This window comes from Vulpes vulpes, chromosome 3 (genome assembly GCF_048418805.1).
Source record: "Vulpes vulpes isolate BD-2025 chromosome 3, VulVul3, whole genome shotgun sequence".
Classification (NCBI taxonomy): Eukaryota; Metazoa; Chordata; class Mammalia; order Carnivora; family Canidae; genus Vulpes; species Vulpes vulpes.
The window spans coordinates 111,502,063-111,515,077 of record NC_132782.1 but is presented as its reverse complement, the minus strand read 5'-3'; the positions used below and the strand labels follow the sequence as shown (position 1 = coordinate 111,515,077).

General features: G+C 44.8%; 1 protein-coding gene across 5 annotated transcripts in view; it reads right to left on the bottom strand.

The window, feature by feature from the left end:
• Window positions 1-159: 159 nt before the first annotated feature.
• GLYR1 (glyoxylate reductase 1 homolog) overlaps window positions 160-13,015 on the bottom strand; it is a 35,610-nt gene continuing 22,754 nt past the window's right edge. For 3 of the 5 annotated variants that reach the window (XM_026003049.2, XM_026003052.2, XM_026003055.2), the window contains 6 exons: window positions 8,880-8,990; window positions 8,179-8,280; window positions 7,422-7,584; window positions 6,923-7,102; window positions 6,498-6,622; window positions 160-2,309 (listed from right to left, as the gene is read on the bottom strand). In XM_026003049.2, coding sequence (XP_025858834.1) covers window positions 2,235-2,309; window positions 6,498-6,622; window positions 6,923-7,102; window positions 7,422-7,584; window positions 8,179-8,280; window positions 8,880-8,990 — 756 coding nt within the window. In that variant the 3' untranslated portion in view covers window positions 160-2,234. The remainder of the gene's footprint in view (window positions 2,310-6,497; window positions 6,623-6,922; window positions 7,103-7,421; window positions 7,585-8,178; window positions 8,281-8,879; window positions 8,991-13,015) is intronic. The other 2 variants (XM_026003051.2, XM_026003053.2) reach the window with 1 other exon arrangement.

The following is a 13,015-nucleotide window of genomic DNA, read 5'->3' as shown; positions in this document are numbered from 1 at the left end:
TTCACCGCCCCTGGCGATTGGCCGGCGGGGCAGCCTGTCCCCGCCCGGCCTCGCCCTCCGCGCGCCGGCCGGCAGCCCCAGCGCGGCCCTCCCCCCCCCCCCGCCCCCCGCTCGAGTCTGGGCGCAGGCGGTGCTCACTGCCCAGGTAGTCAGTCACAGTTGTGTTACCAAGAAACGTTTTATTTTGCTTGCAGTAGCTTTTTGTTAATTGCACAAAATCATTTTTTTTTTTTTGCCATTTAAACATTATCACACAATCCTATTCTGAAAGACAAATGTTCATTAAAAACAAAGCAAAAATAAAAATTCACAACCTTAATTACCTAGAAGATTTTTGTCATTTAAAGGTTTAAAGGAAAAAAAAAAAAAGGTTCGCAGAACAGGGGCTTTCTTACAAGCTTTTTCACAAGTGTCACATTTTCTCCTAAAAGGGAAGGATTTCAAAACAAAGGTGAAATAGCTTAAACAGAAATACTCATAAAAAGAAACTTTACAGAATCGTCAACAATATTAAGACAACATTGACTAACCAGTTTCATTACAGCATCTCCCCCCCCCCCCCCCCCCCCAGTGTCCAGCTAGGACTAGAACAGGCTTTGTGTTCAGACAGAAAAGAAATCCAAATCCCAGTGAAGTTATGCCAAAAACCTGCAGGCATCTTCCCTGCCCTCCCCCTAGCCTGGATTTCTGATCAGTGGGAAAGGGCCATGGTTGTGAGGGGGAGAGGCCCACACCAGTGTGGTCTCATTCTATATATTCACTAGAAATGCTGACCTGCAAAGTGTGACTTTGGAAAATGCAACCCATGGAAGAGGGAGAAAACGTTGACATCCTTCAGGTGACTTCTCCTTGTTTTTACGCCACATTTGAAGCCGGTCTGGTCCCCTATCCAAGGAGAAATGTTAGGGTCTCAAGGACGTCTTAGCTCCAACCTCCTAGGGTCAGATAGTTCAGGTTGGGTCAGGCCCAGTTCTCTTCCCTCCCGAAAGACCCTGGGGCTCTGGAAGCATCGAAGACCATGCTTCTGGTTGAAGTGAAGACACTCGTTCCGGTTTCAAGAGCTGAGCCTAAGAAATGTCCGTCGTTGGTCAGGCTGGGTCTGGGCCAAAGGACAGACAGAAAGAAACACTGTCTCCATGAGAAGAGGAGGAGCAAGGGAGAATGAAGAGGTGGGCAGGTGGGGAACATGTACAGGAGCAGGCTGGAGAGAGTGGGACTGCTGTGAAGGGATCCAGAGTGGCTCTTCAGAACCAGGTGGAAGTCTGCAGCATAACGGGAAACAGGAAGGAACCCCTCTCTCCTCCCTCTTCACTCCTCCCTGGTGGCCCTCAGGATCCCCTTCCCAAGGGCTGGAATGCAAATCCAAATACTAAAAGAGCCTGGTGAGGAGTGAGCTCCACCTCCACCAAAGCAAGCAAGTCTGATCCCAGCCCAAGGCTCTGCAGTGATGGTGACTTCTGGGACAGGTGCTCAACAGCAGTGAGAACAGGATTCTGTGAGGCTCACCTAACATGCTGGCAATTTGCTGCTCTCCCCAGAGAGCCAGAGCCCTGTGTTTCTCAACTTTGCCAATTTCTTTTCAGTTCACAAAGGCATTTATGGAGAGTTGGTTGCACACTGGTAGCTTAAACATGACAGTCCTCATCAGCTGGTCACCTGAGGTTGGAGGGCCCACGAGGACCCTGTTTGGAGTCGGTGCTGGCTCATCTTGGCCCAGAGCCTCTCTCGCGTGCAGGGGATGTGGACATAACCACAGCCTCTTTGCTCTGAGGGAAGGAAGCAGTGGAAAGGCTTCCAGTTCTCACTGTTGATTCTAGTTCCTCGACTGGAAAGGGTCTGAGATAAGACAAGCTCAGAAGGAAAAAAAAAAAAAGCCAGGCAGCAGTTTCTGGGCAGCTTCTATCCTGGGGCAAGAGCCAGTGTGTGGTGTGTAGAGGGTGTGGTGTGTGTGTGTGTGTGTGTGTGTGTGTGTGTGAACACACAGCCACCTAGTCCGGGGCCAGTGCCCAGCTCAAGAGCTTTCCCAAAGGCCAATCCTGCTGACACCCCTCCCCTCCCCAGGACCTCCAGGGGAGGAGTGACGCTGTGTGCTGTGCTGATGGCAAGTCTCAAAGTCTGTATAAAAGGAGATGGAGACAGGTGGACTGGTCCAGATTAAGTCCCAGAACCCCAACCCCATGTGAGGAGGAGGGGTCAGAGGGAAGTTTGGGGGGCAGGGGTAGGGTATCGAGGGCTTAGTGTATATAGGCTCGGTACACCGCAGACATGTCGTTGTCAGACTGGTCCAGTGCCTTGGCTCTTTTGTATACCTGGAAAAAAAGGAGATGATGGGCTCAGTCTCTGGCCACAGAGCTGACTTAAAGACACAATCTGCTTCTTGGAGGTAGTTCTAGATGTGGTCAGGCAGGCAGACTCTGGAGTCAAGGCTGTCTGGGTGCAACTCCTGGCCACTGCCCTTACCCCTCCATCCTGAGCCAAGTGCCTCAGTTTCTGTCTTCACCACTACTCCTTGAAGTCATGGAGTAACAAGTTTATCAGGAAGATCAAATGGAGTGAAACAGGTTAAGTGCTTGGAGCATTGTTAGTAATTATAATCATGCCCCTCCTTGCCTCTAGGGTCTTCCTGTGTTTTTCTTTAGATGGTTATGCGTGCTGTTCCCTTTGCAGGGGATGCCTTTTCCTCCGCATGGCTGGCTCCTTCCCAGTCAGCTCCCAGGCCTTCCCTGACCAGCTCTCTGAAGCAGTGGCTATACCACTTTACCCTCGTCACCTTTTCTTACTCTATTTTATTCATAATTCTGACCTTCAGAGATTGTTTAAATATCTATCTGCTTATCTTGTGCTTCCTTCTGACCAGCTATCTGAAGCAGTGGCTATACCACTTAATCCTCATCACCTTTCCTTACTCTATTTTATTCATAATTCTGACCTTCAGAGATTGTTTAAATATCTATCTGCTTATCTTGTGCTTCCTTCCATTAAAGTGTCAGCTCCACAAGGAAGGGAACAAGTTGTCCCTCCACATGTCCCCAGAGCCTAGAATGTGCTTGGCAGCCGACAGCCACTCCAGAGCCACTAGGTCAATATTGTGAATGAGTGTGAAGAGAATTAGAAAGCCATTCAACAAGGGCAGTGTGGTGTCCAGGCCCACTGAGGAAATGCAGCTGAACACAAGGTTCCCTCCACAGAGTCAGCTGTTGAAGCCTCCATAATGGAGTGCCCATTACAGCTTAAGTGTAGTTGTCAACTCAAAATGAAGGCTAAATAAAGACCTTTTCAGGGAAAAGAAAACTAATCATTGCAAGAAAAGACCTGCATTATAGGGAATGTTCTTCTAGCTGAAAGGAAAAAAATACCAGAGAGAAATTCAAATTTTCAGAAAAGAATGGAGAACAGTGGAAATGGTAAATTAGAGAAATATAAAATTAATTTTTCTCTCAATTAAAAAAAAATACACATGACTATTTAAAACATTCTAACGTTGACTGGTAGGTTTGAAACAAAGGCAGATGTAACACACAGGATATCTGTACCCTAAAACAAGGTTTTCTCTTGGGGTACCTGGGTGATTCAGTCAGTGACTCAGAGTGTTAGACTCTTGATTTTGGCTCAGGTCGTGATCTCAGGGTTGTGGGATCAAGCCCCATTTGGGCTCCGGGCTCAGTGTGGAATCTGCTTGTCCTTCTCCCTCTCCTCTGCTCCTCCCCTCCCCTGACTTGTGCACATGCGCGCTCTCTCTCAAAATAAGTTAAAAAAAATTAAAAAAAAAAAAAATCCAACGATGGAGGGCTTCTTAACCTGGGGTTATTCTGCCCCATGGGACATGTGGCGATGTCTACGGACCTCTTCTCAACTGAGGGGGTGCTGCTGGCCTCTAGTGGGTAGAGGAGAAAGGGATGCTGTTCAATATCCTGCAATGCATAGGACGGTTCCCACAACAAAATGCCAATAGTGCCCAGGCTGAGAAACCTTGCCTTAAAGGGGGAGGGAGGCTGGGAGAAGGAAATGGATCTATGTTTTACGTGACGAGGTATAATATTAACTCTAAGCAGGCTGTGAGTTAAGGATACTGCATATCCTTGCACATTGCAATCCACAGAGCAAAGGTAAAAGAGAAACAATGCATTATTAAAAAGACAATAGATAAAATGAAATGCTAAAAAATATTCAAATAATCCAAAAGACAACAGAAAAAGAGGGACAGACAAAAGCCAGAAGGGACAAACAGCAATCAAATGATAAAACAGTAGCTCCAAATCCAATCACACATCAATAGACTTTAAGACAAAGACTAAACGTCGTTGGACTAGTTAACCATAAGATCCTGAACACTGAACTCCAACGAGGAGCCTAAATTCACATCCTCCAAATGGCCAGAAAGCACCACGCTCCACTGAGAAATTAACCAAAATGTCTGTTTTCTTTTTTCTTTTTTTTTTTTTAAATGTCTGTTTTCAAGCCAACAAATCCTGTAGAGTCAGGGCAGAGCCAAGTTGGAAATCACCTCACAGAGAAAGCTGCCAACACAAGTCACATGCATAGAACCCTTCAGAAGTAACTTCAGTTAAAGACAATAAACAAAAAATTTATATACAAAATACACAGAAGTCCACTGCTAAGAGAGAATCCAAGGCAAAACCAACAGGAGGATCCTGAAACTATACTGCAATCTGAAAAAGTGAAGTTAAGTTCTCTGAAATGTTCAGGCAGACAAGGAAGGGACAGGAGATTATACACCATGAAAAGTCAGGTCTGAAAAGAGAACTGTGGTTTTACTTCTTTGTTGGAACAAGCCATTTGAGACTTCTATTTAACTTGAATGAAAATGTTTATCCTCAAAAAAAAAAAAAAAAAAAAAAAAAAAGAAGAAGAAAATGTTTATCCTCTTATAGTTGTTAGAAGATACAGCCTCTAAAATAAATGAATTTATGTATTTTGTATATGTGTTTTACGCAAAATATGTATGGTTTTTATTTTAACTCTACAGTAAAGAAGTATTGCTCTTTTTTTTTTTAATTTTTAAAATTTATTTATTCATGAAAGACACAGAGAGACAGAGAGGTAGAGACACAGGCAGAGGGAGAAGCAGGCTCCATGCCGGGAGCCCGATGTGGGACCCGATCCTGGGACTCCAGGATCACGCCCTGAGCCAAAGGCAGGTGCCCAACCGCTGTTGCTCTGTTTTTATAAGGCTACCCTTCTATCAGGCTGAGAAACCTGACCTTCTAAACAACTGTTTTGCCCGACTGGCTCAGTCCATAGATTACACATGCAACTCTTGATCTCAGGGTCATGAGTTCAAGCCCCATGTCATGTGTACAGATTACTTAAATACACTTATTCAAACAAATAAACCTCTCCCCACCAAAACCCAACTGTTTTCAAAAAGTGTGTATGTAGGCATTTTGTTGCCACTCAAACAATAATAATGACCAAACACTCCAATTAATAGGCAGATACTGTCAGAATGGATAAAAATGCAACCCCAATGACAGACTATATAGGAAAGACACAATTTAAAGACACAAGTTGAAAGTAAACGACTGGAAAAAGACATACCATGGAAACAGGAGCAGCTCTTGTAAAACCAACCAGGCAATAGGCTTCAAGACAAAGATTAGGAGAGATATTTCATAATAATAAAAGGGTAAATTTATCAGGAAGACATGACCATCACATATGGCTAAGGACCCAATCATATGAGTTTCAAAGATAATAGAATTAAAAGGAAAAACAGACATGAGATAATCAAAGCTGGAGATTTTAGTATCCCTCTTTCAGCAACTGAAAGAACCAGAGAAAAAGGCCAGTAAAGATGATCTGAGAAAACATTACCAATCTTGACCTAACTGGTATCTGCAGAACACAGCACCCAATAACTGCAGAACAGAACCTTCCTAAGTGTACATGGCACATCCACCAAGACAGACCAGCTGCTGGGCCACAACGAAAGTCCGAATAAATTTAGAGTTAAAAATCTCACACAGGATGTTTTTTATTTATTTTTATTTTTAAAAGTTAAAGAAGAAAATATTTTATTTATTCAAGAGAGAAGAGCGTGCATTAGAGAGAGCAAGCATGAATAGCAGGCAGAGGAAGAGGGAGAAGCAGGCTCCCCACTGAGCAGGGAGCCCAACTCAGGTCTTGATCCCAGAACCCTGGGATCATGACCCAAGTCCAAGGTAGACACTTCACTGACTGAGCTATCCAGGCACTCCCAGGATGTGTTTTCTAACCACAACAGAGATACATTAGTAATCAATAACCATTAGATTGGTAGGGCAACTCCAATTCCCTGACACACTTTTAAGCCACAGGTCAAAGAAATCACAAGGGAAGTAAGCATGGCTCAGAAGGAAATAGATGCTTTTAAATGCTCCTGTCTAGAATCAATGACCTGAGCTTCCACCTAAAAGGGTGAGACACAAAGCAAAGAGGGGAGGAATAGTAAAAGCAAAGGGAAAGCTGCCAGATGGTGCCCGGCCTCTTATAGTTACCTCATTGGCTGCAGCTGCCATAGGAGTAGGATGGTTGACAGCATCTCCCAGGGCAATGGCTAAGCGGAGATCCTTCTGAATATACTTCAGGTAGAAATCAGGCTTAAAGTTCCCTTGCAGGATATCTAAAGAGGGGAAGCCACATAACAGAATTAAATGAACTCTAAGAAACTATCTGCTATACTGTCAGGGCTTAATAACTAGCATTTCTTCCCTTCTGGACACTGAAGAGACTGGTTCCCAGCCAGTGGCCCCAAATCCCACCCACAATGTCTCTGGACCCCTTCTGACAGAGGACATGGGCTGATTAGCCCAGTGAATACCCAGTGAACCCTTGAAGAAGAGAATGCTCTCTGACAGCTATGCTCTGTTTCACAGTTCTAATCACAACTTAAATGCAAGAAGAGAGGCCAAAGGCAACTCACTTTGGCACTTCTGGTCCAGGAAGATGCTGGCCAACTGTCCCTGATTGAGGATGTCCAAGAGTGTCTGCTGGGACTGGCCTGTCACTTGGGCCAGGGTTAACCCCTCAGCAATGGTGGCCATGAAGCTTCCCTGTACCATATTCACGATCAGCATCATTTTGGCTGCGTTGCCAACCTCACCTGGCCAGAGTAGAGAATCATGGTCACTTCCCAAGAATTCTGAGGGCAGGGACTTTCTGCCCACCCTCATCCCTGCTCGGACCCACCTCTACACCCAGGGGAGGCCCCATTCACCTGCCCCTGACAGAACTGGCTCTGACCCTTCGGGCTCTTCCTCCTTCCAGGCACTGACTGTGCAAAGTCAAAGGAAACCTTCCCACGGGGGCCCCAGGCAGAGAGGCCGTGCGGGATTGACGCTGTCATCAGTGCAGTCTAGAGGGGATGTGGCCCACCCAGCCTCCAGGCCTGCAGTGGCCCGAGAGGTGGGCAGGCATGTTACCTAGAAAGAAGGAGGTCTTCCCCATTGCCTGGAAGCAGCTGCTGCAGTCCTCATACAAGCCCCTGTCTCCGGCTGCTAAGATCACCAGCATCCCATCATTAGACAGCTGCTGATTCCCTGAGACTGGGGCTTCCAGAAAGCGCCCCCCCCTGGACACAATCACCTGGAAAGGAAAGTCATAGTTTCTGAAGGCCTTGCCTGTCACAGGGATTCCAAGTGGGAACACCTGGCCTTTCACAGTGAGGCCCCAAAAAGATGTCTGAATCACATGCAGTACACGGAGTTGCGGGGTCTCCCTATGGATTCTCACTGACTTGGGATTTCTTTCAATGACCAAACATGACCATGCCAATGGCCTGTGGACCACACCTCTTCCAGACACTGCTCTTCCCCGACTTCAGCCACTCTTAGAACACTTGGGGGCCATAAGTCACTACCTCCTCACTGGGTCCAGCAGGTCAGGGGGAAGCATATTATCAACTGTAGATGATTGCTTAAACCAAAAAGGCCCTGCTAGCAGTCTGGACTGCTTCTCACTGTGGGGCTGGCAAATACAGGAACTGATGTCCAGCCCAGTCGGGTAGCTCTCAAGGCTGTTCAGACTAGCTGTGGCTTTGAAAGCAGAGTAAAGAGAGGCTAGTCCCAAGGCTACAGGTTTCTCATCCCCTTCTGGCTTTGTTTCTAGAGTAACCGAGTTGCCTACACTCAGGCATAATCAGCAAGGATGCTAGAGGACCAGCATGAACGAGGCCACTACCTGGGCCAGCTCGGTGACTGTGTCAGCATCCACTGTTGACATGTCCACGTAGCACTTCCCAGGGCGGATCCCTTGCAGCACACCACTGGGGCCCAGCACCAGCTGTAGGGACACAAGGGAGAAGCAATAGCCCAGGCTCCCAGCCAGACACCCAGGGGCCCCTGAAACCTAAGGTCAGAATCTTGTTGCTTTCTTGGCTTATTTCTTGATTAGGAGCTAAATATTAAGGCTGAAAGGGGGCAGCAAGTAAATAAGCTTAAGAGAATAATACCTTTAGTATGTTCCCATTTATCTTTGAAAAAAAGAAGTGTGCTTTTTACTAAAACCTCAGTATTTTCTTAGGCTTTTTTAGATTTACTTGGATTAAATCAGTTGCCAGTTTAACAAGATGACTACTGTACCTGAACTTTTAAAAGATACAAATATAGCCATAGCTAAACCTAGGATCTTCGCACATGAACCAAGTAAGAGTACACAGGGATGGTCAGCATAGATCTCAGGGGGTTTGTTTTCATTCTTTATTCTGAATTAAAGGACATCTGTATTTAATTTAGGCAAATACCTTTCACAACGGGGGATGGCCCCAGATGGGAAATACAACATGCTATAGACACTCACTCATGGTCAGAGGACAAGGGGGGAGGCCAGCCAGCTTTCCCCGCCACAATCTGAGACACTGAGGGGAGGGAGGGGATCCTTACGTCCTTGGCTGCCTTTGGATCTGACACGCAGGCAAAGGTGATGTCACAAGTTGAAACGACTTCAGCGGGGGTTCTTCCTAGGCGGGCCCCCTCCTGGATGAACAAATCACACTGCAAAAGTCACAGATCCTAATGTGAGCTGTAGGCAGTGCACAACAAACACACCAGCCAGACCAGAGATACGCTGCACAGTCCTCCTGGCTGGTCTCTCAAGGCCAGAGGCTGAGGCTAGGAGCCAGGACACCAGAGCTGGTGGTCCGACTTTCTGAGGGAAGTGAATGGGGCTCCTTAAGGACCATCTTGTGTTTTTTTCATACCTGGTGCCTAGAATGATGTCCTACTTCACAGTAAACACAAAACAAGTGTCTGCTGAAGGTTTCTTGTTTAAAGAACAGGATGTAAACAGTATGTGTTCACAGCCCTCTGTGCTCTCTTGGCTATGGCAAAACCTGCCCAGTGTTCTGGGCTATCTACACTGTGCTGGGGAAGTGGGGCTGGGGCTGGGAAGCTGGCATTCCTTACCAGCAAGGTTCTGGGGGTCTAAAAGCATTAAATTTTCTTCGAGAATTAAAATTACCCAGAACATCTCATAACAAAACATCATTAATATTTCAGTATAATTTCTTTTCTAAGGTGTTTAAAAAAGTAATTAAAATAATGTGAACCTACTATTTTGTATCTGACTTTGGTATTGTGTGATTTACATTCACCCATACAGTAGTCTTTCATAAATATTGTTATAATGTTTGTGTTTAATATAGTACTTATAATATTTGTAATATTCCATTGATATACACCTGAATTTACCTAATGGCTCTCTTGCAGTTAGATATCTGCTTTTAATTATAAATGACTCCAACAAATAACTTCACATACAGTACTTTTATGTATTAAATTTAGGTCTCTGAAAGTAGAATAAAACAGTTTCCAAACAGTTTTAAAGTTCTTTTTTTTTTTTAAAGATTTTATTTATCTATTCATGAGACACACACACACACACACACACACACACACACACACACACACACACAAGCAGAGACATAGGCAGAAGTCCCCCTGCAGGGACTCGATCCTGAGACCCCAGGATCACAACCTGAGCCAAAGGCAGAAGCTCAACCACTGAGCCACTGAGGCATCCCTAGTTTTAAAGTTCTAAATAAATGTAGACAGATAGCTTTCCAATGGAGCTGCATTAATTTATAATGATCATCATCAGCAAGGCCTCAAATCACCAGCACTGAGTATATCATTTAAAAACAACAAGCAAGCACCCATAAAAAAACATAAAAATTTTGTCCTACTTGATGATTTAACCAGCCAAAACCAACATCACCTTATTTGATGTATTTTGATTACTGAATCTTTTAAATGTAATACCTTTGGTTATTATTTTTTTATAACCTTGGAATTATCAATGTGTTTAATAAAATCAATATACTATCCTTTCCCTATTACATGTGCCATAAGCACTTTCAGTTGGTGTACCTTTCAATCTACGGGAATTTATTTTAGTAGGTGGTAGGAAGGGAGATCAGTACTTCCTTGAATTTCTTTTTTTTTTCCTTAAAGATTTATTTATTTATTTATTTATTTACTTACTTACTTATTTATGAAAGAGAGAGAGAGAGAGAGAGAGAGAGAGAGAGGCAGAGACACAGGAGTAGGGAGAAGCAGGCTCCATGCTGGGAGCCCGACGTGGGACTTGATCCCGGGACTCCAGGATCGCGCCCTGGGCTAAAGGCAGGTGCTAAACCGCTGAGCCACCCAGGGATCCCCAATTGATTGACTGATTTCCTTCCTTCCTTGAATTTCTAATCAGTTGTCCTGAATATAACTTACTGATCTTTCTCCTATCTTACTGATTTGCAGGGAGCCACCTCTATCAGAAGAAGTCCTAGTTGTCCAGTCTACTCAATGGGTGTGAGCCTTTATCATAGTCCATGTGCACCTTAGCCTTTTAGGTTTTAAACTTTGCTTGGGAGAGATCTCATTACCTTTTTTTTTTTTTTAAAGTGCAAATGTGTTTCCCATTTACTATTCCAGAAGAACCAGGGAATAATTTTCTACTGAGATTCTTTAAAAAAAATTACATGGGGATTGTCAAAGAATTACATGTTTTGTTTTTTTTTCCTTGAGAGAGTGCCAGAGTGAATGAGTGGAAGGGGGTGGTTCACAGAGGGAGAGGGAGAGAGAATCTTAAGCAACGTCTACGTTCAGCATGGAGCCCGATGTGGGGCTTAATCTCATGACCATGAGATCATGACCTGAGCCAAAACCAATAAACAGATGCTTTATTGACGGAGCCACCCAGGCACCCATTACATGGCTTTTTAAAGATGACATTTACTAAATGTGCTAATAAGCACAGTGCCAAGTACATCACCTCATTTAATCTTTTGCCTTTTTTTTTTTTTTTAGATTTGAGAGAGCGAACGAACAAGCATGAGCAGTAGGGGCAGAGGGAGAGGGAGAGAGTGTCTTAAGCAGACTCCATGTTGAGCACAGAGACGTGGGGCTCGATCCCAGAATTCTGAGATCATGACCTGAACTGAAACCAAGAGTTGCTGCTTAATCGATTGCGCCACCCACATGCCTCTAAACTCTTGTTTTTGCTGTCATCATTTTACAGATGAGAACTCTTGAGGCTTAGGAAGGTTAACAGTCTTGCTGGAGAGGGTGAGCAAGACAGCTGTGACTTGGATTTAGGTTTTGGATTTAGATTCCAAACCCAGGTTTATAATTGCTTTGTTCTGCTTTCCCATAAATTAATTTGGAAAGAATGGCCATGTTTATATAACATATAGGATTCCCAATCAAGATACAGGCTGACCAGAGGCACTTCTATCAAAGGGGAATATACTTATAAGGGAAACCTTCTGACTCTCCCAGCTTCTGCAACTGTACATGTCTGTATTTCCTGGTTACTGTGCCTTGAATCACAACCTATCCTGCTGATGGGACCGGAGATCTCACTCCTGCCTTAGGTACTCAATGCTCAGGAGCTGAAGCCCAAGCCCTTTAGCATAGTCTTCAGTGCCCTTTCCCCATCAACCCATTCCCTGTTACTATTAAACAGACCTTTGTTTCACTAGGATGAATTTTTTTTTTTTAAATCTTGCCAAGACATTTCTGTTAATTCAAACCCATGAGCCCTGCCACCTCCTTCAGCAACCACTCTCCTTTCAGCTGTACCTAGCTGCACAAGGGGTGCTCACCTAGTCACTTCATAAGCACATGCTCAGCCATGCCTGCCCCCCAACAGGCTGGTCCTTCCTCAATCTCTTCCTGTGCTCCAGGTGAGTATAGAGCTTTAGTTTCTTGGTACTCAGACTGCTGTGCTTCACCTTTTCTGTGATGGGAACTTGATGGGAGGAGCCATGGCCTCTCTCCCTTACAAGGTGCACATTCGGACTTGGAGTCCCATTTCAGGGCATGCACAGACCCTTGAAGTGGTGGACCACCACATTAGGTTAAGAACTTACTTACTTACTTTACTTACTTACTTAATTTATTTATTTATTAATTAATTATAGTCACACACACACACACACAGAGAGAGAGAGAGAGAGAGAGGGGCAGAGACACAGGCAGAGGGAGAAGCAGGCTCCATGCACCGGGAGCCCGACATGGGATTCGATCCCAGGTCTCCAGGATCACGCCCTGGGCCAAAGGCAGGCGCTAAACCGCTGCGCCACCCAGGGATCCCCTAGGTTAAGAACGTCAAAGTAAAAAAAAGAAAAAAAAAAAAAAAGAATTTCTAAGCCTGTCCTGAACTGGTTGCTAGTAGCCACGGGGGACTATTTACATTTCAGTGAAATAAAATCAAGAAGTCAATTCTTCAGTTATACTAGTCATGATTCAGGTGCTGAGGACCACATGTGGCTAGTGGCTAAACCCTGGACAGTGCAGATGTTGGACATCACCACCACTGCGGAATGCTCTACTGCAATCTCAATGACAGGATACACTGCAGCCATTAAAAAGGGAGAAGCAAATCTATCTCTACACACTGTTGATGAAATACTAATATACACACACATATACTTGCATACACCAGGAAAAAAAAAGGAGGATAAAAACACCCAATGTAAGTTCTCTCAGTTAATAGCAGGGAAGGAGGAATTTTCACTTCATTT